The 17,927-nt window shown below is 38.8% G+C and overlaps 2 protein-coding genes across 2 annotated transcripts; one reads left to right on the plus strand and one right to left on the minus strand.

The window, feature by feature from the left end:
- The first annotated feature begins 11,148 nt into the window (after positions 1-11,148).
- Positions 11,149-13,340, plus strand: LOC124284273. The gene is made up of 3 exons (XM_046720349.1): positions 11,149-11,685; positions 12,017-12,143; positions 12,354-13,340. Exons 1-3 carry the CDS (start codon positions 11,678-11,680, stop codon positions 12,756-12,758), a joined length of 540 nt encoding a protein of 179 aa, XP_046576305.1. The 5' UTR covers positions 11,149-11,677; the 3' UTR covers positions 12,759-13,340.
- Positions 13,341-14,347: 1,007 nt separating this feature from the next.
- On the minus strand, positions 14,348-16,884 carry LOC124284272. The gene is made up of 2 exons (XM_046720348.1): positions 15,865-16,884; positions 14,348-15,573 (listed from the first exon to the last, which is right to left on the minus strand). Exons 1-2 carry the CDS (start codon positions 16,076-16,078, stop codon positions 14,582-14,584), a joined length of 1,206 nt encoding a protein of 401 aa, XP_046576304.1. The 5' UTR covers positions 16,079-16,884; the 3' UTR covers positions 14,348-14,581.
- Between the last annotated feature and the right edge of the window lie 1,043 nt (positions 16,885-17,927).

The following is a 17,927-nucleotide window of genomic DNA, read 5'->3' on the forward strand; positions in this document are numbered from 1 at the left end:
TCCAAAAATACAGTGGGTACAGTACCCACATGAGCTAAATCTTATCTGGAGGTCTGGCTACTGTAAAGTTTAACATGGACACTTACTTGACCAACCGGAGAATACCGGGCAATGGTATTGATTCAGTCATTCCAAATAATTAATTTGAGGGCTTTTATAAATGCAGCTTTTAAGAAGTGGTTAACTAAATGCATTTTGTCTTTGATTGATGTCAACTTTTGTATCGTTGCTTAGCAAAAGTGCATGTCTGTCTGCAATTGTATCATGTTTTTGATGCTGTGGAGAGTTATAAATGATTATTTGAGATAGTGAGATTCCATTCATTTAGCCATTCTCACACGGACTTAAGTTAATAAGAAAATACCTGCCGCGATACAAATACCAGGAACATATTGAAATTACCAAAGACTAAGCTGCAAAATTTGCAGAATTGTTTCCAAAATTTACAAAAATTTGATTGCAAAATTTACAAAATTTGATTGCAAAATATAATTTTTTTGGCAGAGATGTTTCTCTTTTCCCCAAATTACCTCAGGGACCAAAATATTTTTCCAGACACAAACCTTCTCGCTTCATCCCCATCTGAAGGCACTTCAGCAAAGCCGCACGGCTTGACAGCTGTTTCGAAAGTATATTTGTTGATTTCACAGGTGCCGCCTTCCTTGCAGCAATACGTTAAATTTTTTTGAACAGTCCTCTTGAAAAAGCCCTTGCAACCCTCGCATGAGAACACGGAGTAGTGATACCCTGACGCTCGATCCCCACAGACCAGACAAGACGTGTATGACATCTCCCCTGGGAAATTGCTGGACGGATGTATCTCCACTTCGTTACCGGCAACCGTTTCCATGGAAACAACCTCCAGTGGTTTGGACGATGTTATACTTGTTTGGCTACCTGTCTGTGTTTCGATGGAACTGTTGTGAAAGTGTTGTAAAGCTTGACTTGTCATGAGGGACTCTGTGGTGAGAGTACCACTGTCTATTGTAGTCTCACAGCCGTTTTCATCTTGCATGATAATAAGGATGTTGCCAGCACTGTTCATGCTGTTGTCGTTGCTACTGGCCATCTCCATTTTCCTTCACCTTTTGAAAAAATAAAAAAAAGTCAGCAGGGTTTTACCTCGAGTCCTGTTTTTCAGGGTACCTGGGACTCATATTCTTAATTTTCAGAGGTCCAGGACTAAAAAATGTACAGTAATTAAATTGCAAATGATACCAATTACCATAAACCAGCTAGTTGCAAACTCAGTGATAACTTATTGTTACTTGATTGGAATTTATACAAAAAGTATTTGGACTTTTTCTGTGTCCTTGTGGACTCGCTAATAAATTTCGTTAGGACGCAGGAATTTGCGTCCTGTAAATCCCCTGAGTCAGATAAGGACAAACTTTATGGAACAACTTCTTTATTCAGGTGATGCAACATTTTGAAACAGATTCTTGTATCATTGTCCTGCAGGTACAAAAAGCATGTTTGTTAGTTTGTCCCATGCCACAACCAGCAATATTCAGCTACATGATGGCAGTCTGTAAATATTCACGTCAAGACCAGGCAATCCAGAGATTGATGTTATGAGCATTGGCATATGTTGAAGGCGTCAACCAAGTCAGAGAGAAAATCTGAACAGGGCTCGATTTAGTGCTTTGTTACTTGCACTGGTGCAACCCAATATTACAAAATACAACCTAGCTATGAGTTTATCTTGCAAAAGGTGCGTGAATTGTTGAGAAATAAATCAACAATAAATCTAACATATGCATAAATATGCCAGCCCATTTTTCTTCTAAACTTTGAATAGCTATGGCAATGAAACATTGCTATTCATAAACACGTCTCGGCTATGACAGCCCTTGTAAACAGGGATCAGCTGTGTCTCAGTGTTGCTATGGTTTCATGGGTACTACATCACTGATTAAGGTTTATTGCACCCGAAACATTTTAACACACTACGTTGCAACTGGAATTTGGCTGGTGCAACTAGGTCTTTATCTTAGGTTGCACACGGTGCAAGTAGGTTAACATCTCTTAAATCGAGCCCTGCTGAAAACATTGTTTAAAAAATCCATATTACAAGTGCGACTTTCTTTAATCACCACACAAAAGGGTGCTGTCAGTATTGCTGTTGTAGGCACGAGGCCTACAGATGTGTACCCCAGGTATGTTTCGGTTACAAGACCGGCAGTGAGTGGGTATCAAGATCATACTCATCCTTTTATAAACATTTGTATTCCCAAAGTGAAAGGCCAGTAGAATCTGATTTGGATGATTTCTTTAATGGGGTGAATGTTAATTTGATAGACTTGCAAAAGGAAATTTTTGAGAGAGATATTACAGAGGTAGAACTGAAAGCAAGCTTATCTCAAATGAAAAGTAATAAATCTCCAGGATGCGATGGTATATCAACAGAATTTTATCAGTTGTTCTGGGAGGATATTAAAGTCCCATTTATAAAGAAGTTACAGCATACTTTTCAAGTAGGAACCATGACTGTTTCACAGAAGAGAGGAATTATTACATTGCTGGATAAACCAGGCAAAGATCCCTTGCTAATTGAAAACAAAAGACCAATTACTCTGCTGAATGTTGACTATAAGATAATTGCCGAATCTTTAGCTAATAGATTAAAAAGAGTGCTCCCAGATATAATCCATCCTACCCAGACAGGATTTGTGAAAGGTAGATATATAGGAGAGAATATTAGATTTTTATTAGATATATTGGAAATGTATGAAGACTCAGATGTTGGTTTTATTGTTTCACTAGATTTCCAAAAGGCATTTGACTCCATTGAGTGGGATTATAAAATGTTTTTAAAAATTCAATTTTGGTAAGATAATGTGTAAATGGATTTCAGTTTTGTATGAAAAGCCTCAAAGTTGTGTTGTTAACAAAGGCAGGGCAACCAAATGGTTTCAGTTGTTCAAAGGTGTTAGACAAGGATGCCCCTTATGCCCTTATATTTTTATCATTTGCTCCCGAAATCATAAATATGTAAGTCAGGATAAATTTAGATATTCAAGGGGTCAGAATTGGGGAGAAAGAAGTGAAAGGCATTTATTTTGCAGATGATACCAACTTGACATTAAAAAATATACATTCAGTAGCAAAAGCTGTTGAATTTTACAACAGATCTGAAAAAATAACAGGCCTTAAGATAAATGTAAAGAAAAGTAATGTTATGCCTATACAGAACCGTCCAATATCGTGTGGTATAAAAGGTTTAGACATTGTTTATAGTGGCATTAAATGTTTAGGTATCCAATTGTTTAGAAATAATGATACTTTAGCAACAGAACATCTCAAACCCCAAATTTTGAAAATAAGAAAACAATTCCAAATTTGGTCATCAAGAAATTTATCAATTTTTGGAAGAATATTGCTTTCTAAAGGGGAAGGTTGTTCAAGGCTCATATACCAAAGCAGTATGATGCAGGTTCCAGCAAGTTTGTGTAAAGAAATCAATGTGGAATTGTTTAGATTTATTTGGAATTATAAGAATGAAAAAGTGAAAAGAAACAACAATGCTAAATGTAAAAGAACTAGGGGGAGCTTCAGCTTTGGATTTTACCAGTATGAGTAAGGCACTCTGTTTGGCAAGGATACCGAGATATTATTCCTCTGATGGAAGCTGGAAATTGTTTTTAGAAAAAGCTTTGAAAAAAGTAGGATGGTTATCTAAAATGTAATTATGACCTAAGAAAATTGCATATTGCTGTACCATCATTTTATAGATGTATGTTAAAGGATTGGAGAGAAATTGTTAACATTGATGAAGATATATTTCATCAAATAATTTGGAATAATAAATTAGTCATTTTAAATAAGAAGTCTGTGTATAATGATGAATGGGTAAAAGCTGGCATTGTATATGTTAGAGATTTGCTTGATGAAAATGGACAGTTAAGAACTAGACTAGAGTTACAAGAGATATACAATTTGAATATTAACAGTAGATATATACAACATCAAAAGAGCTGTTCAGAGGGCAATAGGGAGCAATATGTTTTATAAATATAGTCCAAAAATTCAGTTTTTGTTACAGGGAAGTATTATGAATGATAAGATTAAGTCTAGGCACTTTTATTCAATGATTGTGGATAACAAAGTCACTTTACCATATACATTTAATGATTAATCACATACTAGCAAAATGTACGGTCTTTTTACAACCCTTCCGTTATCCAACAAGTTAAAAGAAATACAATTCAAGATTATACACAATATTGTGCGATGTAAGAAATGGTAAGATACTTCATTAAGTTCCTTTCAGTACTCTAAATGTACTCTTAAGTTTTTCCAGTACTCCTATATTGAAAAATATACATACTCCTGATGTTGAAAAATTATCTGGAGCCCTGTTTATAAATATATGTCTCACTATACTGATATCAAAGTTTCTATGAAGCATTTCATTATAGATTTGAAATATGCTCTGGAAATATATAAATATTCAAAGGTAAAGTTTATATACTTAGAAGCACTCATGTTAGATTTACAATAACATTATAATTGGTAAATAGTTGAGTTTTTAAATTTGGATTTAAAATACTCTATATAAAAATCTCACTACACCAATATCAAAGTTTCTATGAAGCTTTTCCTTATAGATTTGTAATATGCTCTGAAATTATATATAGGTAAAGGTTATGTATGTAGAAGCACTCATGATAGATTTACAATAGAAAATATAATTGGTAAAAGTTTAAGGCTATAAACCAGTAGTACCTGACCATGTGGACTTGTATGGTTTATGTAAACGTGGTTAGCGAGGCTGAACCCCCCAAAAAAATCCAAAAAAAATGATCATACTCTACCCCATTACTAGTGAGTGAGTTAGTGAGTTTAGTTTTACGCCACACTCAGCAGTATTCCAGATATAGTATATGGCAGCGCTCTGTAAATAATCGAGTCTGGTCCAGACAATCCAGTGATCAGCAACATGAGCATCGATCAGTTCTTACCCGATCTTCACGGGTCACCCCACAACTAAAGCTAAGGACTCAAAAGGTAATTTGGGATTACTGATTAGAAAAACGGTACTGTTTTGTGTTCTATTTCAGGTATATGGCGTCAGTCCGTAAATAATCGAGTCTGGACCAGATAATCCAGTGATAAACAGGATGAACATCGATCTAAGCAATTGGGGTATGATGACATGTGTCAACCAACTCTTATGACAAGCAAGAGTTGCTGAAGACCAGTTCCAATGGATCTTCATGGGTGGTACTTATGACTGACTGTCTGACTGATTTTGGTTTTACGCCGCTTTTAGCAATATTCCAGCAACATCACGGCAGGGGACACCAGAAATGGGCTTCACACATTGTACCCATGTGGGGATTCGAACCCGGGTCTTCGGCGTGACGAGTCAACGCTTTAACCATTAGGCTACCCCACCGGCCCTGGTACTTATGAAAGCCTAGTGGTTTGGAAAGGTTGCTTACCTTACTTTGTAAGCATGATAAAAGGATAGATATCAATAGAGTTAGGAGCTTTGATTCAGTATACGTCAGTATAGATCTGTGTCTAGCCCCATGCCTTATGTCATCTCTCAGATTTGGTGGGTAAGTTGGTCATATGCCTCTATCACACCCCGAAACATTGGATTTCCAATCCAATGTAACCCCAGGTACAAGTGAGGACAAAAACGATCACTCCACTACCCTACCCCTAATGATTGTCAAGGGTGCTTGACTGGAATGGTGATACAAGGGCAAAGGACAGCATTTGCAGCAACTTACCCTATCTCTCACACAACAAACCCTAAGGATCATATAAGCACAAAGGTTTGTTTGTTTTGGTTGTATGTTGTTTAACGCCCCACCAGCTATATGGTGGTGGTCTGTAAATAATAGAGTCTGGACCAGACAATACAGTGATCAACATAATGAGCATTGTTCAACTTAATTGGGAAACAATTACACATGTCAACTAAGTCAACGAGACTGACCCCGTTAGTCGCCTCCAGCAACAAGGGGCAGTGGGGTAGCCTAGTGGTTAAAGCGTTGGCTCGTCACGCCGAAGACCCGGGTTCGAATCCCCTCATGGGTACAATGTGTGAAGCCCATTTCTGGTGTCCCCCGCCGTGATGTTGCTGGAATATTGCTAAAAGCGGCGTAAAACCAAACTCAGTCAGTCCAGCAACAAGCATAGGAAGCTGCAGACCAATTATAATAATGAGATTCTTCTGGGGTCAACAATAATAATGAGACGATCCTTTGGGTTTGGCAACCTTTACGATCCTTAAGGTTAGGCACCCTTTACAATCCTTAGGGTTAGGCACCGGGAGTACTGCACTTTACCCGGGCGTACTTTTTCAGATTAATTAGCGCTGCTGGGGTTCCCTAACCCTAACCCCTAACCCTAAGGATCGTAAAGGGTGCCTAGTAACCCTAAACCCTAAGGATCGTAAAGGGTGCCATACCCTACCCGAAGGATCGTAAAGGGAGAAGCGAGGGCTGCTCCCGGTAAAGTGCATTCTAGCCTCCCTTTACGATCCTTAGGGTTAGGCACCCTTTACGATCCTTAGGGTCTGGCACCCTTTACGATCCTTAGGGTTAGGGTTAGGGAAACCCAGCAGCGCTAATTAATCTGAAAAAGTGCGCCCGGTAAAGTGCAGTACCCCCCAGATATTGCGACATGACAAAAGAATAATAGCAAATAAGGAACACGTACCTGGTGACAACAACTGTCTTGTAAATTATAAAAATCCGCGAGACATTTCACAATTCTTCTTGAAATGAAAATGACAACGTACGGTCGGTCTGGCAGTAATAACCGCTGTCTATTAAACTATTTAAAACACGCTCTAGTTTGCACTAATGCTTGCAGAAATGTAGCAGGTGCGGTCGTCTGTTCTTCGTTATGACTGCACGATTCCCTCGCCTACTTTTCACCGTCTCCGACTCAGATGTGATGCCCAAGTTAGATAACTCTTCGTGAACCGGTGTTGATGATATCCGATAGTCATCACCACTCGCCCCTTTCCGTAACAAGTCCCGACAAAACGCGAGGTGGTCACGAATGTATCCGCTTATACAGTCTTGTTATTTTTTAGTTGAATCGGATAACCGAGGGCATTGTCGTAAAAACACGAAAAATTCCGAGTGCGCAGTAATTGGAAACAAATTACGTATTTTGTATGTGAAAACAAAGGACTACGACCTAGCAACAGTCAAAACAGCACAGACTTTAAAAAGGAAGAATATTACGCCACAGTATTTACACAAATATATTTCAGATTTAACATGGAAACTGCCTAACAGCATTAAATGAAATGAATACTCCCTCACGTAGTAAATAATGGCAACCGGACAAAACTGCAAACTCCAAACTAGTTAAAGGTCTAAGGTTCGAAACGAGAGAAAGGAAGCAAAAAAACAAAACAAAACAAAACAAACAAGAAAGTCATTCGCAAAACGCATAACAATAAACCATATCCTGACCGAAATGACAATAATTCCCTAAAACGATTCAATAGCCCTGTGTGTCTATTTAACTCGGGCAAACTGTGGCCTACCATATAATATGTCTGTTTTGAACAGTGATTGGTACACATCATGGCAACCGAATTAGGGCTGTGTATTGGGAAATAAATTGTATTGCAATATTATGCAATTATAGACTCTTGCAAGCTCGGTCGATATTGTTTTACTCAGGTCAATAAAAAACCGATATCGACCTCTACAAGAGTCTATAATTGTTTTATTATATAGACAAAGAGAAACAGGTTTTAACATAAACTTTTAATGCACACATTGTGCCATCTATCCGAGTGATCTGATTGGCTGAAAAGCGGGGGAAAGCCCCTTCGTACGGGATTCCTTGTCTATTTTTTAGTAACCCAAGTCAATATCGTAATTTATCAGAAAACTCAAGTCAATATCGTGTTTTGTAGTCAATCATGTGACGGTCTTTTGACCAATCGTGGTACAGGAAAAATACTACCTATATAATAAATAGAGAATCTCACCCGAGTGTCTTTTGATATCAAATATATCACCACGAGCTGATAAAGTAACAAATATCCGAGGCTTGCCGAGGATATTTTTACTTATATCAACGAGTGTTGATATATTTGATATCAGAAGACACGAGGGTGAGATTCTATTTATCATCAAAAATCACTCTTCATTAGTTTTCAATGAAAAATGTACATCTCTGAACACAGTACTGCCATTAAATTTGCAGTGCAGTGATGTCATAACATTGTGACGTCAACAAGTTCATGACGTCATAGCATTGTCAGGGCATTGTACAAAATCTACTGTCTACTTTTGCTTGTCAGTAAGTGACACTTATTGTACATGTCAATCCTACTTTCTACATTTTAAGTCTCTAAATTGCATGTTTTGGTTATGATAACAGAAATCTCAAAATTAGGTTGCATAGTCATGGATTCTATTTTCTTTTCTATACAGTTTATTGTATTACAGGATGTCGTTTTGTAATTGAATAACGAAGTAAAACATTTGTTGTGAATGAAAGTGTGTACATTTTAATTCAAACCATAAAGGTAATCACAAAAACTTCATAAGACCGCCTCCGTGGTGTAGTGGTTAGAGCGTCCGCCCGGAGTGCGAAAGGTCGCGCGTTCGATCCCCGACCGCGTCATACCAAAAGACGTTAAAATATGGTACTTGTTGGTCCCTGCCTGACGCTCGGCATTAATGGGTACAACAAGGACTGGTCGGCTCGGAGTCAGTATAATGTGTCTGAGTGGAGTATTCATGCTTCACTGCGGCATGGTATCTCAGTGGGCTAGCACTATAAAACCAGCATAAGTCTGGGCTAGTACAAGCAGTCGCACATACACATACACACGCATGCACGTCGTCATATGAGCGAAATATTTTCAAGCACGACGTTAAACCCAATTCCACCACCACCACCACAAAAACTTCATATATGTTCTTTACCCAATATACCGGTTCTCAGAAAATATTGCAATACGTTTGTTTGCAAAGCGTATTGCGATTATCCGGTATATCGGTAATACCGTGCAGTTCTAATGACAACTGTTTAATAGTGTTTAATAACTGTGTGATAACTAATCGTACCTTACACCCAGTCATCAACACACTTCAAATGTAAAACTTCTGATTTGTTGTCAAACGATGGGTATACTTGTCATGAGAAAAGGGAAACCCACGGATGTTTCGACCCTGACCCTTTTGTATGGGGATATATGTATATACATGTATACTCATGCCAATAATGGTTGTCACCCCTCCCACCCCAACCCCACACCTCACACCCCCACCCCACACCCCTTTCCAATTAAAAATTGAAGGAGGTGACAACCATTATTGGCACGAGTATATGTATAGAATAAGCAAGAGAAAGACAGGAAGTTGGGTTTCTTGGAAATGCCCTAAAAACGATTGTAATCCGACTGTTTCTACGATCAATGGAATTCTTTTGAAACAGCCATCAACGCACAATCATTCCTTGTGATATGTTATTGACAGCAGATTAATGTAAATAAATAAAACTAAAGACTAAATATAATGTACATAATTCTTTTCACAGCAGCTTATTGTAGCAATTAGGACTTCTTGCCTGAAGGGCAGGAGACCTATTGTAATCGTTCGGATTATTATATATTATTCAGCAGTAAGTTGTACTAAATATACCTCCTAAACCAGTTCTCAAAATCGCGTCCAAAAGTTCACCAAGGTGCCTTCAGTTGTTTGCGCAAAAATCTCAAGACTCCAGGCTCAATAGCAAAGGGCAGAGAATTCAAAATTTATTCTAAAAAAATCAATTTCCAGATCAATAATCTCCAAAACTACTGGTCTAAAAAACTCAGAATTTCTGCTACAGATCCAAAATCAGAATCCCTACAATTTCAAGTGCAGGGCCCATGTAGCTTCAAGGCACCATTTGTCCCGTGAAGATCTGGGTTAGAATTGATCTTCAGTAACCATAAAGCTTGTCGTAAGAGGCGACTAACGGGATCGGGTGGTCTGGCACGCTGACTTTGTTGACACATGTCACCGTATCCCAATGACGTAGATCGATGCTCATCCTGTTGATCCCTGGATTGTCTGGTCCAGACTCGATTATTTACAGACCACGGCCATATAGCTGGGATATTGCTGAGTGTGGCGTAAAACTAAACTCACTCACTCACTCTGCACATTGAGCACAAAACGTGCCGACGTGTGCCTGCCTTCGATGGCCGCCATATCGAGTGCTACAAAGCCACAAAAGCCATTGCCAAAATCATACTACACACTCCTCTGATTCAGAGGCGGTGGGGTAGCCTAGTGGTTAAAGCGTTGGCTCGTCACGCCGAAGACCCGGGTTCGAGTCCCAACATAGGTACGATGAGTGAAGCCCATTTCTGGTGTTCCCGCCGTGATGTTGCTGGAATATTGCTAAAAGCGGCGTAAAACCAAACTCAGTCAGTCAGTCTAACCCTGTTTCAGCAAATAAATAAGTTTTTTTTACAGCAAATAAGTAAGTTTTATACTCTGGTTCATAACAACTCAAAGTTAACCAATGAAATATTTCCATTACTGGCAGTGAAATGATCCATATTAACGGTAGCCATTACTACTTTCAACAACTGCGTGACAAATACAATTGACTAGATTGTATTAGAGCCAAAGAGCCCTCATCGTTGCTTGTGACTATATTTTATTTATTTGTTGATGTTTTAAATTACTTGGTAAAAGACTTTGAATTCATTTATTTTGTAGGTCTGAGTCACTTTGCTTTGAGACAATTTGTAATAAATGTAGATGCAGAAAGATCAAGTATGAACAATGGAAAAGGGTTAGAGTATTTTTAATTCATGGTGATCTTCTCAAACGTTTGTTGGCATTGGTGTCATTAAGGCCTGTGTTCTCAAAACTGTATAAGGTTTCGCTTGCATGTTGAATATCATACTCCGTTACTTTTGTTACTAATGCAGCTACTCATATATCCATTCGCTAGATATACCTGCGGTGAAAATGCAATATGAAGCCGTTTTAACCATCTTCTAAAATTACCAATTTGTACATGGGCTGATTTAGATAGAGCTTATGAAAATGTGAGCCCTTTACGCATGCGCTACCACCTATTACTTCCTACTTCCGTCAATAACAAGAAATGTCGAAATCGTGGGAATTTCCCAACTGCGTGATTGTCAATGCCAGTTGTTTACGGAAGTGATATCAAGAGGCTAGGTTGCGCGCGCAACCGGTAGGCAGAAGGCAACAATGGCCACCGACAACAATGCGAATCGCTGTAGCATGGAAGTTAAACAATGGTCAGATTATGTGCTGAAGTTATCTGTTGAAGACCGCGAGAGGTATATTTCAAAGCTGACATCTGGTGAGGGTACTCGTAGTTTGCCAGACCCTATTGTTTGGCGAGCGGCTGGGTTGACGACCCGTCTTTGTGGCCGGCCATAACATTTACGGACATATATTTCTATCTTGTGGATACACCAGGACAATTCACTCACGACAGTTTGAGGGCGTACAAATCCTTAAAAGCGTACGACTACGTGGAAAGTGGACATGTTTACCCTATCTTTTATAATGCAATTGACGACCAGTCACCTTACTGCATTTTGAAGACGAAGGTGATTCCATCCCAGCGCCTTCGTGACAAACCACATCAGCCATGGGTTTGTGTCAAGAAATCTGAGGGGACAGTGTTTTGTGCCCACTGCACGTGTATGGCTGGGTAAGTTGGTTTTTTTTTATTGTATATAGTTGCCTATAATTTTCAACAGTTTTACCCAAATAACAGTGTATTTTTAGGATTGAAATATCTCAGATCTAAATTAAAGGATCCATATGTAATGGTTGGATTTTTGTAACAGATTCTATTTTTCATTGTTCCTTTTGAATTCTCATATCAATATCATTGCTTCAATACTTTTTAATATTATATAAAATTATACAATTTCATCTGTATGGTTCAAAAGGTGTTTTTCACGTTTTTTAAGTGTACAGCTACTTCTCAGATTATATAATTTTTAATATAATAAAAAGATATTGTTTGGATATTTCAGACTTGGAGAGGTATGCAGTCATGTGGCAGCCCTACTGTTCAAGGTTGATGCAGCTGTGAGGGCAGGATTAACCTCAAAAGCTTGCACCAGTGAAGCGTGCAAGTGGAATGCTGCTTACAGAAAAGAAGTAATGCTCTCACTTTTTCATATAAAATAATATACTTATTTAGCTTACTGTTCAGTATCATGTACTTTACATATGAAAACCATAGAAAATGAGGGGACTTACATTCATTATCAATTAGTGTTATATTTATATTGGCAATGAGGTGGCATAATGGTTGAAGTGTCTGCCTAAAACCACACACAGTTGCTCACTCTTACCTTATTATTTCAGCTCCAGCCCACCCCACTGTGTGAGGTTCAGCATCTGTTTGGACGTCGTCGGAAGGCAAACACTCCATCTGTGTCAGGAACAGGAAAAGCTCCACTTCCTGATATTGAAACACTTAAGTCGTTGAAAAGTGTATGCCCTAATGCTGTCTTTTTTAAGTGTATTCCTCCACTAGATGAAGAGGAAACCGACAGTGCTGAAGAAGATGGCGAGACACATTTGTTCCCCCCCCAACAATTACAAGTCTTGTGTGTGAGGACAGAATCACTGATGAAAATCTCGAGTCTGTTTGTGAGGAGCAGTGGAACTCTTATCAGTGCGAACCGGCACAGATTAGCAACTTGGAGGAAGTTACCAAGAACCAAGCTATTAGCCCTCTTTGGTTTGAACACCGAAAAGGAAGAATAACCGGAACCAAAGCCCATGATATCTTGGTGATGAAGAAGACCACAGATCCAAAGAACACCATCATGAAGGTAATGGGCTATAACACAAAGGACATCTCCAAGAAAGCTGCAGTTGCCTGGGGCAGTGACAATGAGGCCAGAGCACGTAAACAGTATGCGAAACATCAGACAACACAGCATGCTCAGTTTGCGTGTAGAACAGTGGGGTTACTGATAAGTTTGCAAAAACCTTACATGGCAGCATCAAGTGATGGCACTGTTATGTGCAAGTGTTGTGGTAATGGATGCTTAGAGATAAAGTGTCCATACAAGCACAGGGACCATGACATATCCACAGCAGTAAATGATAAGACCTTTTGCCTGGACAAGGACTTACACCTCAAGAAAGGACATAAATATTACTCACAAGTGCAGCTTCAAATGTATGTGCATGATGTAACCTACTGTGACTTTGTCATTTTTTACAAATAAGGACATGACAATAGTCCGTGTGCCCAGGGATGATGAGTTTTGTTCAATTCTCATAGCAAAGTGTGACACATTTTTCTTTAAACACATTTTGCCGGAAATTGTTTCAAGGAAACTTGAAAATGCAAAGCCTTGTTTGAGCGATGTTGTTACAGACACTGGTAATTCAGATATATGGTGCCTATGCCAGCAGGAGGAGTATGGTCGCATGATCATGTGTGAGGGAGCCAATTGTTCGTACACTTGGTTCCATTATAAATGTGTCAACATTAGAAGGAAACCAAAGGGTTCTTGGTACTGTCCAAGTTGTATCATGGGATAAAGTTTCATACATGTTCAGAAGGAATCCCTTCGTCAGAACATAAGAAATTTGTTCGAAGTATGTGTAAGTGCAGCTATGTAACCTCTTAGCAAAATTTTCACCATTAACATGGCCAAACTAAAATTTCATTTAAAGGTTAACTGTCAAATGGCTGACATGTGTTGGATTAGCAGACATGTCTTTACAATGGTACTATGTTACAAATATGTCAAGTGTATATGCATGTACACTATAAATGTCCCCTCCTACTGACCATGCGAGTCATTAATTGATTGTGGAGACATGCCATCTCGACACACAAATTCTGTCATGTAAAAACCAGGCCAGAGGGAAAAACTGATTTATGTATCTTCATATCATTTTGTTATTATATTTGTAATGTTTAATTCAATTGTGTTATCAATCACAAAACACTCAGATGATGTCAAAGAAAATTGTATTGACAATCATATTCTTTTTGTATATTTCAAACATGTCAACACAAAATGTATTGTTTTCAGTAGACTTCTACATGTCAATCTTCTGTAGGAAGAAACATCACAGTATCAATCACAAAACATTCAGATGTTGTCAAGCAAATTGTATTGACAATCATAGTCTTTTTGTATATTTCGAACATTTCAACACAAAATGTATTGTTTTCAGTAGACTTCTACATGTCAATCTTCAGTAGGAAGATGTATGACAGTACTATTAAATAACGTGTTCATTTCACAAGATGCATTCGACAAATGCAATTTTTTTATGTGTCAAACATGCTTGATCTCTGTACATAAAATGAAGACTGTTTCAAATGGGGAAGAATACACACTATATTTGCCATTTAATCCTGTGTTTGTTGTTAATTTAAACATTTGAAAAACAATTACTGAAATCAATATGTTACCAAATATCTCATTTAAAATCTTAAACTAAATCAGAATAGATATCAGGAACATTGGGCCTTATTTGTTTACTGACTGGCTTACAAATTACATTCCCATTGCTCATAGTCATGTAAACCAACACAATAAGTATTTATGAACAAGATTACACTACAGCAAATTTTGATGAAGATTTGACAGAGCACTGCATACAGTCATAATATTGTCAAAATGAGGCACAAGGTTGATCTTCAGGGTGGTGCTCAGAATCTTGAAGTTTTTTACTCTTTCTATAGCCCTCTCAACATGTATTCTGGCCCGTGACAGCCTCCTTCCAATTTCGATTTCTTTAGGGCTGAGCTGAGATTTCCCCCGTGTAAATGCTGGTATGGCAAGCTGCGCACCACATGCAGCAAGGTCATCCGAAATAAGGAATCCGCGATCAGCAAGGATCAGATCCCCATGTTCCAGAAGCTGAAGGAATCCTGAGCGCTGTGTGATGACTTTGTCCGAAACCCTTCCACCAAAGGCTCTCGACACAAAGGTGACAGCTCCATGGGGTGCAATTCCTAACAGAAACTTTATAGTGTTATGGCTTTTATAGTTGGACCATGTCATAGCTCGTGCAGTGAAATTGCCAGGCCTCTCAATAAATATTTCGCAACAGTCTATAATGACCCTGCACTTTCTGTAAGATTGTTTGATCACTTTGGGCATATTTCTTAATATATCGTCACTTTCAGGCCAATGTATCAGGAATGATAATTTGTGGGCAAGTGGTGGAATGGTCTTACTGATTAAATCATTCACAGTTTGTCTTGACACTCCAAATCTGTAGGCCAAGTCCTGGTCTACTAGATTCAAACGTAGCTTCATCAGCACCAACATGAGCACACTGGCAGGAGTTAGAGTCATCGAGACAGGAAGTATATGTGCACAGAACTGAACTAACCACAAGAAGCTGGCATGACTAGAGATACCTGTGAAAAACAATGTCTTTCCATCCTTCTTGTCTCCTTCCAAAAATCGGTCACTGAACCTACAAGCTCTGAGCTGATGTCTTGTATCCTGTAATTCAGCTTGTAGGTTTTCTACCTCTGTGAGCAGCTGTCTCTTTTCGGCTTTCAGTTTCATGATCACTTCAATGCAGGGGTCATGTAAGTCTGGAAAACAAATTGAATTATTAAATGACTATTTACCGCCCAAAGTGAGAAAATACAAACTATGTGAAAGGAGGATGTATGATAAGGGTCCCTTTTGTTCACTTCTTTTCATGTTTGATAACATATTGGAAAAATACCTATGAAATAATTAGTGAACATTCAAGTTGATAATAAACAACATAATATTTTTGATCATCATTCCAGGTTTCCTTATGGAAAATACTACATTAAGAACTAAAATATGGCTTCCTATATAAATATTTCCATTCATGAAATAGAACTTTCAGATACCTCGTGCAGGCTGATTTTCTTCTTCTTCAACACCTTGTTCACTCTGCTCATTGAGGGAAGAATTGAGTGACAACTCAAGTAGAATTGAGGCAGCATTACTTCTTTCTTGGCTATCCTTGGCTTGTTTGTTCTTGGTATCTTCTCTAATCTGTGCCCTGTAAAAACGATCTTTCCTCGCTTCAGGTGTCATCATGGATGCAGTCTTATATCCCATGTTGACATGTGGAACATAGTCTGGATCACTTGGGTCACTTCTAGCAGATCCTGGAAATAAATTCAAAATCTTAACTGCAAATCACACATTTATATAAAAGAGAAAATAATGTGAGGATCTTACCTAGATTTCCAAAAATATAGCTCATTTGGCATACGCTTATCAAAATAAAAAAAGATATTCTGATCGAAAACTGGACAGTTCTATCAAACCAACATTATTACATTTGATATGTTAGAAAAAAATAAAAACATGTTTTTAAAATAAATATTAAAAGGTGACTATCGTATATCATTGTTGGGTTCCCCCATTATCTTGTTGATGGTTCACAGTACATACTGATATATGAAGCCATAACCCATTTGCCACAACGTACTATCTACAGAATCACAAGATTATCACGATGACAATGAAACAATGAAAATTATGGGTTGTTGGCCAAAGAAATGTAAATATTCAAACCTGATGCAAAGTGAACTCCACAAACTCGATCACCATCATGATCAGGCGTCCAATTCTTGCGGTTGATCGCTTGAAGCCACTTGCGTCTTCTTTCATCGGCAGTCGGAATTCGATGAAATTTCAAGCCTGAACCTTTTTGAAATCTATTCGTGCAACCAACTACCACGCACGACACAACCATGTTACTTAGATTCCAATGTAAGCGATAAATTATGCAGGAGAAATGGATCTTATTCGTATAATGCTAGAACGTCTTCTCGCTAATGCGTTGTCTGCTGTTGTGTTGACACTTTTCTGCCTACCGGAAGTTAGGGTAGGCCACGTGATCAAAACAATGAGGTCACGCTGGCATTTCTTTATATTATACTGAGAAAATATTTCCTGAACATTTGCCTGAAAAGTTGTTGTCGATATACTCCCAGATTATTTCCCTTTGTATACACATACCTGCAAGGGTCAATTGTCAGGTCGGTGCTCAACTTATCCTTGTTTGCCAGTAGTATTAGATACTTTCAACAGAACATGATCCCATGTTGATAAATGATGAACGATTCTGTTCAGTTTTGCATTACCTTTATTAATAAATCTAAGTCATATGATTACTGCTATGTAACTGAATTATGAGTATACAAGTGTTTCTGCTTGCACCAACAAGTCAGGTAGAGAGAAACATATTACTTCCTGCCTCTTTCTTCCTAATCATATCACACGATGACAGATGTTGGAGGTTCTGTTGTTACCTGCACTGGGTGCAACCTGTTACTAGAGGTAACCTGCACCGGGTGCAACCTGTTTCTAGAGGTAACCTGCACCGGGTGCAACCTGTTACTAGAGGTAACCTGCACCGGGTGCAACCTGGTACTAGAGGTAACCTGCACTGAGTGCAACCTGTTACTAGAGGTAACCTGCACCGGGTGCAACCTGTTACTAGAGGTAACCTGCACTGGGTGCAACCTGTTATTAGAGGTAACCTGCACTGGGTGCAACCTGTTACTAGAGGTAACCTGCACCGGGTGCAACCTGTTACTAGAGGTAACCTGCACTGGGTGCAACCTGTTACTAGAGGTAACCTGCACTGGGTGCAACCTGTTATTAGAGGTAACCTGCACTGGGTGCAACCTGTTACTAGAGGTAACCTGCACTGGGTGCAACCTGTTATTAGAGGTAACCTGCACTGGGTGCAACCTGTTACTAGAGGTAACCTGCACTGGGTGCAACCTGTTACTAGAGGTAACCTGCACTGGGTGCAACCTGTTACTAGAGGTAACCTTCACTGAGTGCAACCTGTTACTAGAGGTAACCTGCACTGGGTGCAACCTGTTACTAGAGGTAACCTGCACCGGGTGCAACCTGTTACTAGAGGTAACCTGCACTGGGTGCAACCTGT

This window comes from Haliotis rubra, unplaced genomic scaffold (assembly GCF_003918875.1).
Source record: "Haliotis rubra isolate DU_JTF1 unplaced genomic scaffold, ASM391887v1 Scf332, whole genome shotgun sequence".
Lineage (NCBI taxonomy): Eukaryota > Metazoa > Mollusca > Gastropoda > Lepetellida > Haliotidae > Haliotis > Haliotis rubra.